This window comes from Rhipicephalus sanguineus, chromosome 11 (genome assembly GCF_013339695.2).
Source record: "Rhipicephalus sanguineus isolate Rsan-2018 chromosome 11, BIME_Rsan_1.4, whole genome shotgun sequence".
In the NCBI taxonomy this organism is placed as follows: domain Eukaryota; kingdom Metazoa; phylum Arthropoda; class Arachnida; order Ixodida; family Ixodidae; genus Rhipicephalus; species Rhipicephalus sanguineus.
In genome coordinates this window covers 120,430,371-120,441,981 of record NC_051186.1, presented here as the reverse complement: position 1 = coordinate 120,441,981, position 11,611 = coordinate 120,430,371, and the positions used below count along the sequence as shown (strand labels likewise).

General features: G+C 45.5%; 1 protein-coding gene across 1 annotated transcript in view; it reads left to right on the top strand.

Moving 5' to 3' along the window:
* Window positions 1–955: 955 nt before the first annotated feature.
* The window catches only part of LOC119374793 (protein pellino), a 56,553-nt gene continuing 45,897 nt past the window's right edge, over window positions 956–11,611 (top strand). The window contains exons 1-4 of the mRNA XM_049411246.1: window positions 956–975; window positions 2,430–2,651; window positions 4,030–4,159; window positions 8,384–8,485. Coding sequence (XP_049267203.1) covers window positions 956–975; window positions 2,430–2,651; window positions 4,030–4,159; window positions 8,384–8,485 — 474 coding nt within the window. The remainder of the gene's footprint in view (window positions 976–2,429; window positions 2,652–4,029; window positions 4,160–8,383; window positions 8,486–11,611) is intronic.

Here is an 11,611-nt window from a genome sequence, read left to right as displayed (position 1 = left end):
TTACTGCATACATCGCGTCCATGTAGAAAAGAGTAGTGCCTAATGTCCTATCCCAGGCATAAGGGATCAGTTGGCAACGTAAACGTCAGCCTCTCAGAAGAATTGGAGATGCATATATGGATATGGCACTCATCAAATTATTCTACATTATGTGTACAGCATAATGTAACCCTCGGCTGGTTTCGTTCTGCTAAAGCTAAGTTTTGCTGAAAGTTCTCTTAGCATGGTGCAAGCTGCTTGCTAATGTAGGAGCCCTCAGCTTCGTATGTTGCAAGTAAGCTAAACAAAAGTTCAGCTGTCTGTGGTAAATTTTTCTACCAACGTTCATTTTCTTTAACAGTTCACATGGTCTTAGAAAAAAAAGGAGGGGTGCTGGGGCTGCATTTATGAACCACTCCGATTATTTCGTGGTTGCTTAATATCGGTAATTAACAGCTCAGAACTTCTTTTCCATGATGTTTGTTTCCGCTGCTTCCTTTCCGACACATGACGATATTGAACAAGTTACAGTTGGTTTGGCTCTTGGCTCATTGTCACTTTCGAGTTTTCTTATCAAGCATGTTTCATTGATCCTGAATGGCTGGCAAGGTCTCGCAAGTTTTCTTCGTGCTTTGACTGTGTATTCGTTCTTAAATAGTCTGCATATTTATGCGGGAAATCGGCAGGCTGGCAAGAAAGAATGCAGCGTGGTGATATTTCTAGTGGGGCAGGATACCGGATTTTCAAAAGGATGTCTTTGTTAGTGTTTCAGGAAATTGCCGATGTACCAAGCTCTTGAGACAGCACCTACTAAATAGTGCTGATGGGACATGGTGACTAGGCTAGATTATCATTCTGATAGAAAATGTTGAACTCGATGTGTTACACCATTATACAAGACAATGTCTTGGCAGTAGAGGCATCACTGTGGGCCTGTGAAGTTCTGTGTAGCCATTAGAATGAAGCTCAGTGCATTATGACTCCCATGTCCAATTTGTCAGCGTTAGATAAAATACGTAGTGAAAGTTATCTTAAAAGCCTCTTGTCATAGAGTCCTCGATGCCAAGCTTTTGGCATCGTGGACTCTATGTATAACTAACTGGTTTGGTGTTCAGTGTTGGGACAATAAATCAGCAAGTGAAATTGAGGCCTTCCTACTGTCTCTCCCCTTTATATCTTTCTCACGGCCATTTTAACAGGCGAGAAAAGCTTGCATAATCTATTCAAGATTCCTAAATTCATCGACGTACGCTATTACTTCCACTGTCGTCACTTCGTGTGATGCTATGTGTTTGGCTTTTGCACTTAGTTTAAGACACGTCTGCACTATCATTCGTGACAGGATCACAGTGATACAAAATCGTGCTCTCATGTTACAATTACTGATAACAGGTGGTGTACTTCATAACTTGCCCTTTGAGTCTTACTCGTTTATGATAGCAACTATGACAGCGGCTGTATCTATCCACCTTCTTTTTGTCTCGACTTTGTGACATACTACGTGCCCCTAAAGGACGAGCATCATTTTTTCTTTCACCATCATCTGAGTGCTTTACGGGATAGAAAATATTGTGAAATAGAGCACCGCCCTTACTTATTGGTTCAGAGCAGTGATGTATTAAAGTCTGGGAGTGGTATCCTTCAGCTATGGCTTCTAGGAATACTTTCATAAGATTTTGTGTAACTAGCTCAAAGCCTGATGGGTGACAGTGCTGCCGGCCTGCCCAAATGCACTGTTGCAGGAACACTGTTGTCGACTAGCTACTCACATGTCCAATGCACAGTTAAAGGCTGGGATTGCCTGTCATCATCTGTGGGGCATACATCGGGCACTCTTAGGCGCTCCGTGGTGTTGCTGCCTTTAGAGCTTTGTGGAACCACTGTCCACTGTTGACAGATTGAGCCAAAGTGACACTTTATTGCAGTTCGTCTTTTAACAGTATTGTAGAGAGCATTAGAAAGCTTCAGAATGCCCGGTATTTCGGTATAGGCAAGGGTGTTTGCTGAATTCTGGGTTACCAGAGACTGGTAGCAATATATTGGAACAATTTGTCTAACCACAGTTACAGGCGTGTTATTTTTATGTTTGGTGAGTGTTGTTGCTGAAAAAAGAACGAAAGAAAGATTTCTAAAATGGAACGTTCACGATTGTGCCACTGCAAAAAGTTTACACTAGTAGCGAACTAATGTACACCCAATTACAGCAGTAACAGCTGTGCTTGTTCGGTTGACCTCTCTACCACTAACCCTGGCTGCTCATATTCGCACACCCATTAATTCACCATCCCTTTGGTAACTTAGAGAAGTTTACTGTCCTCCTGAAGCTCTTTATTCCTTGATTCCCCTAATAACAGCATCCCATGCTTATTTCGATTGTTGTGCTAGTGTTGTATGATCCTGAGAGCCCCTGTCGAGCATTCCGTATGAGCGAACACTGCTTCTTGCTTAAGTCTGCGTTGTGTTTCCATCATCAGGGCCGACAGCAGTACTACCACCGGCGCCAGTGCCAGCTGCCTCAGCAGCCGGGGGGGAGGCCCATCGAGTGACAGCTCGTCCGGTCCCTCCTCTCCGCACCAGGAGGAGGACCCTCTGAGTGACCGCCTGCTGCTCGGACCACACAACATCCACGAGGGACAGCACCCGGTCAAGTTCGGAGAGCTCGTGCTTCTAGGGTGGGTGGCCATCCCTTCCAGTGCTTCCAGAGAGTCACGTGCTCTTGTCTGGTTTACGAGAATGCACATGCGACCAAAGACTCGTGACCTGAAAGAAGGAAGGCCATGTGTTGCAGTTTTAATGAGAGTGAAACGGGCGCAACACCTGTGCAGGTGTACCCCTATGAGCTGTGTGAATGGAAACAGCTAGCTTTAACTCACCGTACTAATGTAACTGCTTGACAGCTATACCAAGTTTAAGCTTTGTAGTAGGAAAAAAATGCTCACTGAATAAGCTACTTGGTCTGCACTCACATGCCTGGTTAAAATCAGCATGTCTGAAGTGATTGCTTCTTTGAAACAACCATTTATGTATTCTCTGTTTACAGTCCAGATATCATACAGCGCAGGCAGTCTTGCTTGCAAAGGTCCGACTATGGCCATTATAACATAATCATTCCTATAGCTTGATTTTGTACTTTTTTTACTTTCATCTAATACTCATAACTGGCCAACCCTGACGATAATGTAGGTGTACGGCGGCACTGATGAAGCAGGGAAATAAGAAGGGATTGGATTAGAACCTACAGTACGTGCACACTTATCATGAATGTAGAATATAACGAAGCTTCTCTCTTGTGTTGGATGTGCCTTTTTACCACAAGGTGTCTGTGCTGACATTTCCCTTAAAGGCCAACTCCGGCGATTTTTCGAGGTCGATGGATCTCAATGAAATTCGCTGGGTACGTTCCTTTGCACGTTTCCGCCATTTATGCCAAATTACAGGCTTGAGACATGCGCAGATTGTTTGCAAGTGAATTTTAAAGATTATCTGCAAACGCCTTCCTGGCTTCCCACAATTATTGGCAACATTGCGTCTGTGACGTCAGTATTGGGAAGGCGGCGGAAGTGACGCAGCCGAGGGCACCACTAACTTCGGCATTTCGGCCGCTACAGTGAGCGTCTGCTGTGCACAAGGTGACAGACAGCATTGATTTGGCCGACGCTTCGCTGGCCGTCCCGGCTGTCACAGTTTTCATACTCCGCGCCGGCGTGACCGGCATGCCTTGCACGACTTCCGGTTCGTTCGTAACAACGTCTACGTCATATGTAGACAGTACACTAGGTTGTATTTCGGTTTCGGTGTTGCGCTTTTTTGCTTATTTAAAATTATTCTCCAATTTGCCGAGCATTTCTGCTATCGGGCCCGTAACAGGAGCGTCTCAGGAACATAAAAGCACCATTACTTTGACATGGCCAAAAAATCGCCGAAGTTGGCCTTTAAATAATATTTAACTTCACATATGTGTTTGTGCATTCTGCAACATGTAACGAGAGGCCAAAATCGAGTGAAGCCATATCTAACTTTCCGCTTTTTATTTCGTCTGTGTGCTTGCAGGTACAATGGGTCTCTACCCCACGGCGAGAAAGGTAGGCGGCGGAGCAAATTCTTCCTGTACAGGCGTCCCTACCCCAATGGCATCAAGAAGTCCAAGCACTATATTGTCAAGACACCGCAGTCTTCAAAGGCAAGTGCACTCCTTGTGCTCTGCGTAGTGTCTCAGTAACGCTGCTTTCCTGCCTTCATAGTTAATCTGTGAGGCGGTCTGTAGAGCTACATCCATGTGATGCATATTTGATGGGCTTGCTCCACTACGTCCTTACTTTTACAACATCCTTTTATGATGTCTACACTTTTGGTATGCACCCCACCTCCCTGAATGCTTTGTGGTCGGTAGTCAGAAAGGTCTAAGGCTGATGGGCAAACAAAGACCTCAAGTCCTTGACGGTAACCTTGACACAGTTGCTGGTGCTGTAATGAATGCCAAATGGATTGATTGATTGATTGAAGTGATAAACATGGGTTGAACACTCAAAGATCAACAAACTTGAAGGTGTACAGAAAAAAAGAAGGCTGTCCTTATTTGGATGGCAACAGTTTTGGATGCTCTTCAATAATGCAGCTGCTTGACAGTTCTAAACTGCCGTCTTCAAGCAAAACAAATGGCATGGCACGACTAGAATTTCCTTATCAGTTAATCAAAGAGAACTGTGAAAGTGGCATTGCAAAAGTACTCACATTTTCATCCAGTTATGCTACATGACAGAGATAAGACGATAGGTGTATCTGGCGGGGTTCCCCCCCTCTGAGAAAAGTTAGGGGGGTGGAGCCCACGCACTTTCGACGGCAGTTATTGTCGGCTGCAGACTGTTAAACTAACAAGTGAGGCAAAGTTTTACACGAACATAGCAATCGCGTAGTAATTATATAATAAAATTTGTCCTACCATTCTGCTGTGATGACTGTACTCCATGTCTCATGATCACGTACTGTAGGCTCTCTGCGGTGCAGACAGCAGTGTTGAAATGCAAATTATCTCTCTGTATATAAAAAATCATGTGCCCTTAAGAGCAAACATAGTTCTCTCTCTCTGTATGTATATATATATGTATATATATATACACATACACGCACACACACGTGTGTGTGTGTGTGGCGGACAGAGTGCGTGACGCTTGCCCCGCCCCCCCACACTCGCGAACGAGTTGATACGCCACTGGATAAGACAGACCTTACAATAAATCCTTTTGTGTTACAAACAACTGAGATATTCTTTCTTGCCTTGAAACATTGTGATTGGAGATCACTACCAGTCATATCCAACAACCCACAATTGCAGTAAAGTATTGAGGTCATTTTTAATATTGTAAGGATGAAATTATATCAAGTATTGATATGTCACCGGTTCCATTTTTTTTACAGCTTTCTCTTGCATTTTCTAGTTATATTGTTGCCTTATAATTTAATTTTACACACCTGCTTTCTCTCAGTCATTTGGCTTTGGTGATAGGGGACAAAGCTGCACAGATGCTGTTGAGAGTCTAAATGCCGGTTAAAATATCTGTTGTGCTGTCCTCCTTTTTTGAAACATTGGCGGCACATTGTTCTTCATTCAATCACGGTTGATCATAGGTAAGGCTACAGTGAAACCTTGATTATGCATCCCCCGCTTTTGTGACGACCCGCATTTTATGACGAATCGGGTTGCTCTCAGAAAATCCGTCCTGGAAATACAGTCGAACCCACTTATAACGATCCCACGTATAACGATCTATCGGTTATAACGACCATATTTGGGTTCACTTACGATTTTCTAATGCTAACCAGCTACATCCACATATAGCGAACATTTTTCAAAGCCTCCTACTTTTAGAACGAACACTTCAAACACGGTCGCGGTAAAAATATGGCACATATGAAGCGAAAAAAAGTTAAAACAGGCCTTCTAAAGCGTGAGAGGGGCGCGCGCTCGCGCGTGGCCCGCTCCAGTTTATTCGCGACTAAGATATCCCTGATCGGCGAGCACCGCACGCAGATTTCGGACGCTACGAGCGAGGGCGCTCACTTTCCAGCCTTTTTCTTCAGTGGCAGAATGGCATTGAGGAAAAAAAATAAAAGGAGGCAGCATGAAGCCTTGCGGTCAGCTTTCGCACGGTGACCTTTCCTGACGCCGTTCTCTGTAGCTACGACCGCCTACGATGAACCAAATAATGCCTTGGAACGCAAGAAGGCATAAATGGAAGAAGTGATAACCGCAATAATTTTCCATCGCATAAAGGTTCACTGCGTCCCTAAACTCGTCCACGCCACAATGTGCCGCAAAAGGTCGTCCGTCTTTTCGGTAACTGCAGATACCGGTCGATCGGTGATAACGACTTCCGCGCGATTGCGGCGATGCCTTCGCGGATAAGCATCAGAAAAGAGCGAAGGCGGGGTGGTGGCCGTCGATGAACGTGCAGTTATGACTTATAGCCGACAACCTTATATCACAGTCATCTGCAGATATCTTCTCGGCTGCGCGTGTGGCGTACGCCATACATTGTGCGGATTGACGGCGGTACGAGCGCGCCATGTCGCAAGTTCGCCGCCGCCGTGTCGTGCGAGACCGCTTTCAAGTGCGCGTCGCTTTGTAGAAGCGAAAGTAGCTCGCTGCTGTTGCGCGGCGCGGGCACTGAAAAACGTCAATGCACTAACAGCGAGCCTATACTGCGTGTTTGACTAGGTGACAAATGCGCCCCGCATCGTCGTGCAGGGCCGCGAGAGCATCGTGGAGACTTGTTTGTTTCGCTTGTTTGTTGCTTGTTTTCGCCGTGTTGAACGAACAGGCTACTCGCCGCACCCGTGCACGGTACGGAGTGAAGCTGGCACGAAGAACGTACAAACGCGCGCATATGGCATACAGCAAGCAGCCCGGCAGTGACTCCGTGAGCTGAGTAGGCGACACGCTGCACGCTACTAGCCAGGGATGATCGGCTCCACGTGGCAGTACCGCGCTTCGGTGAAACAGTGTCAGTTCATTGCAAAGGCAGGTAATTAGCTCAGCGCGTAGCGGGCGTCACTTCACGACACGAAAAGGCTTAGCTTGTCACTGGAGGGCTCGTTATAGCACTTTAATAAAAGTGCACAGAAAAAAAAAATGTCTTGGCCGCTGAGTGCACGTTTTCAAAGGCGAGTCCATATACAACGAACTACTGATATAGCGACCACTTTTCGCGACACTTTCGAGTTCGTTATAAGCGGGTTCGACTGTATTGTATTGAAAACCTCAATTCTAAGTCGACATTTTTTTGCTGACCCTGCATCTTGCGACTCTTCGATACCGCCCGAGAAAAAAAATGACACTTTTTATTCGAACCTAACGCCTACCAATTATTCGCGGGTGTAAAAGCAAAGCCTAAATGCCCCTAGATTGACGATTAAAAAAAAAAAGAGAGAGTGAGACAAGTACGGTACAGTTTATTCTCCTGGCAGTTGATTTTCTTCTGTGGTCCAGTTTTCCTGGCTTTAAGATCGCTTCTGGATACATCTTGATAGTGGGAGTATCCCAGGGCCATTACCTAGACAAGCTCGATCTGCACGGAGCAGGTTCAGATTGTCGACAACCTCAACTTCGAGATCCGGATACTTTCACGTTTTTGGCCTGTGGAGAGTTCTCCTGGTTGAGGTGCATCTGAAGATATCCCCTTTTCTTTGCAGCAGTTGCAGTCACAGGCCTCGAGCACGCAAAAAGGAAGCAATGCGGCTATCTTCAACGTGCAAAGTAACTTTCCCTTGATGTGGGCGTGCATAATAACAGCAACACATCACCAGTTGCACTTCACAGGGGAACAAGTACGCCGTGCAAAGCTCAGTCGCACACGAAATCATCCTACTTGAACTTGCAACAAAATGCGATACTGTATCCAACTGTTCTGACGGGAGGCTGTTGCCCACGCGGTTTCAGTTTTGTTTTTATACACAGACAGTTTTCGGACTCACTTTATAAAGAATATGTGCGTTTAAATTTAAGAATTAAGATTCACTCACACCTTCTGCAATTAAATGCTTAGATGTCATTTTTAAAAATAATGTAATATATACTCTTCTTGGAGCAGGGCAGGGTCATTCCATGGGCTTATTTAGGCAGTCTGTACTAGTTTTGTGGGCAAGACTGAGTCTCACTGCCCATATTCTTAGTTTTTCGATTATACGACACCCGGATTATACGACGGTTCTGCATGGTCCCCTCAAAGTTGTGTAATCGGGGTTCCACTGTAATGTGCTGACTTAGCATTACTCCCATGCTACTCGCTCTGTTGTACTTCCTGAGTTTAAAAGGCTTGTTATTTACTGATTTGTTTTTGCCTGTGCGATCTTGAGCTTATTGGCTTTTGTCAAGATGCTGACTGTCAATCTCGCGTTATCGTAACAGGCGGTCCTGGACACCAAGCAGCACTCCATTTCGTACACGTTATCGCGGACGCAAGCAGTCATCGTGGAGTATGTGCTCGACGAGGAAACGGACCTCTTTCAGGTGGGCACACTATGCCATTCTTTAAGAGCTTTGAACTAGTGTCATTATAGTAATTGTGCACGTATTAGAAAAAAATACTCATAGGGTCCGTTATCTATTCTCCTAAGACGACTCGAAGGCCCATCCGATGTTTGGCTATCTGGTCATCATCATCAGATCATCATAATCGTCATCAATGATAATGATGGTCATTATGATCTTCGATGATGGTGATGACCATAATTAAATCATTATCACCATCACCTTATTCGATGATGATTGTTTTTGGTGCTATTCTTGTTGACGGTGATGACTACACCAACCGTCTCTTTTTCTGCTTGATGAGGCTTTCAGCTTAGTAATGTGAAAGGGTGCCCTAGTGCCAGTTGTGGCCGATAGACGATACTTGTTGACAGACAATAGTAGCACTTGACATATTTACATGAACTGTGCATTAGTGCTTACGTGTAATTTCAATAGCCACATAATGCCATGTACCTGCCACCGTGGTCTAGTGGTTAAGGTGCTCGACTGCTGACGCTCAGGTCGCGGGGTCAAATCCCAGCCGTGGCAGCCACATTTTCGGTGCAGGTGAAAATGCTGGAGGCCCGTGTACTTAGATTTAGGTGCACGTTAAAGAACCACAGGTGGTCCATAGTTCCGGAGCCCTCCACTACGGCACCCCTCATAATCATATTGTGGTTTTGGGAAGTTAAACCCCAACAATTATTATTATTATGACATAATGCCGCGTAGCAACAGAGTTAAGTAAGCAAAGAACTGGAGCTAATGCATACTGGTTCCCTCTATCAGCTTTCTTGAATGCCAAATCGATGTTCTCGAAAGATTTGGCCTAAACTAAAAGTTGATGGACAATAATTAGATTGAGGTGCTGAAAACAGTGTTGCTGTTGTTTCAGTGGATAGCCAACATAAGCCAAGGCTTGACCAACAGTTAGCCAACATTACCTAGTGATGGTAGTACAGTAAAAGCTCGTTAATTCGGATTTCTAGGGACCGGAAAAAATGTCCGAATTAACCGAATGTCCGAATTATCGAATGGTCGAAATAAACACAATAAATGCACGAGTTTTTTCAACATACCTTTACTTAACAAAGTAATCCCGGATGCTTGTCTGTTTTCGAGCAGAAATTCGCGCAGACACAATTTTTCTGAGCCCTTCGAGGTGCTCAGCAGCTCGCATGATGTCTGCAGTACCGCAAAAGTTTCACCCGTCATCCACGCTTTTCGGTTCGCACGGTAATCCACGGGAAGATTGATGTTCTTAAAGCAGCATGGCTTTTGAACCTTTCCGATAACGAGAAGCGGCAAGCGCTCTGTTCCCGTCACGTTGGCAGATAAAAGTACGGTTACTCGTTCCTTGCTTCTTGCCGCCGATTGAAGGATCCCCTTTCATCACTCTTCATCACTTCTTGTCGGGAGAGCCCGTTATTCAGAGCACGCAAAATTTCTACTTTGGTGGTGAAGTCCTTGGCCTCATACTTGGGCCGCTTCGCCGGCGTTGCCATCGGCGGAGAGTGCGGTCGCACGAGAAGTCAGCACAAAAGCACCAGCAACGATCAAGCTAAAGGAGCCGTACTGAAACGTTCCTCGATAAATCGGCAATCAATGATGCAGCACACCAACGGGAACAAAGCAACAAAACCCACACGTGAAAAAAAAGGCGTTCAACCAGTCTCAATCCAAGCCGATAATTGATGTCCATGGCGATGCTGCGTTTGAGCTTCACTTTTGTTCCGAATTGTTCTTTTTTCGTTTTTGAGCCTCGCCAGCGGCCCGAAAGTCGCCGAATTATCCGATTTGCGGTCAAATCTGTCTGAAATAACGAGCGCCCAGTCTCATAGAGTGATGCATATATTTACAGGGACCAGATGACGTGTCCGAATTAACCGATTTTCCGAATTAACGAGAGTCGAATATAACGAGCTTTTACTGTATGTGAATAAGTACAGTAAACAGTTAGGGAAGGCCTGTACTTACGACGAGTTGAATCTATTCAGAAATGATCTTCAGCATTTTTGCGGACATTGCAGACATCATCATATGCTACAACAGAAAGTAGGCAGAAGAGGCCCAAACCCATCATGCTAGCTTAGCAGGCATGGTGTTGCACGGCTAAGCATGAAGACATGGGTTCGGTTCTCGGCAGTAGTGGCCACAATTCAATGGGGGCAGAATGAAAGACGTCCACATACTTAGATTAAGGTGCACATTACAGAATACCATGGGGGGTCAAAATTAATCTAAAGTCCCCCTTCTATGACGGGCATCGTAATTGTAGTGCTGTTTTATCATGTGAAATCCCAGAATTTTTAGGAGGCCAAGGAAGGTGCTGTCTTCAAAAAGTGGTTTGCCCTTGGCCAGTACCTTTCTGAATGCTTCTATAATACTAGCGAACATGCACAATGACTACAGATGCAGGACAACCGTGCCTAGATGCATGAACAGTACCTTTCATTGTACTTAACAAGATTAGTGGCCCGATTTCCTGTTACAGTAAAAGCTCGTTAATTCGGATTTCTAGGGACTGGAAAAAATGTCCGAATTGACCGAATGTCCAAATTATCGAATGGTCGAAATAAACACAATAAATGCAAGAGTTTTTTCAACTTACCTTTTCTTTACAAGGTAATCGCGGATGCGTCTCTGTTTTCGAGCAAAAATTCGCGCAGACACAATTTTTCTGAGCCCTTCAAGGTGCTCAGCAGCTCACATGCTGTCTGCAGTGCCAAAACAAAATTCTTTAAGGACGACGAGGGCCTCCGCGGCTTCCTTCACAGTACGAGGGGGCCTCTGTGGCTCATAGTATGGCTGTTCCTCTACAGGCTCTTTGTTCTCGGATTCGTCGCCATATATCACTTCCTTGACGATTTGCTCATCAGTCAGAGAGCCGGCAGTGGCAGTGCCATCAATGCCGATATAATCGTCGAGTGGCACTGCATCAGGCATAACACTTCGAAATCCTGCCTGCCGTCGGCACCGTTGTTCGGCGACACTTCGTCCACTGCGGCATCACTGGAGTCGGGTACACCAAAGCCACTGTGCCTGAAACAGTTGGCAATGGCGTGCACAGGCGTGCTCTGCCACACATACGCGAATAATGCTAACTGCGCTCGGGAGACTCAC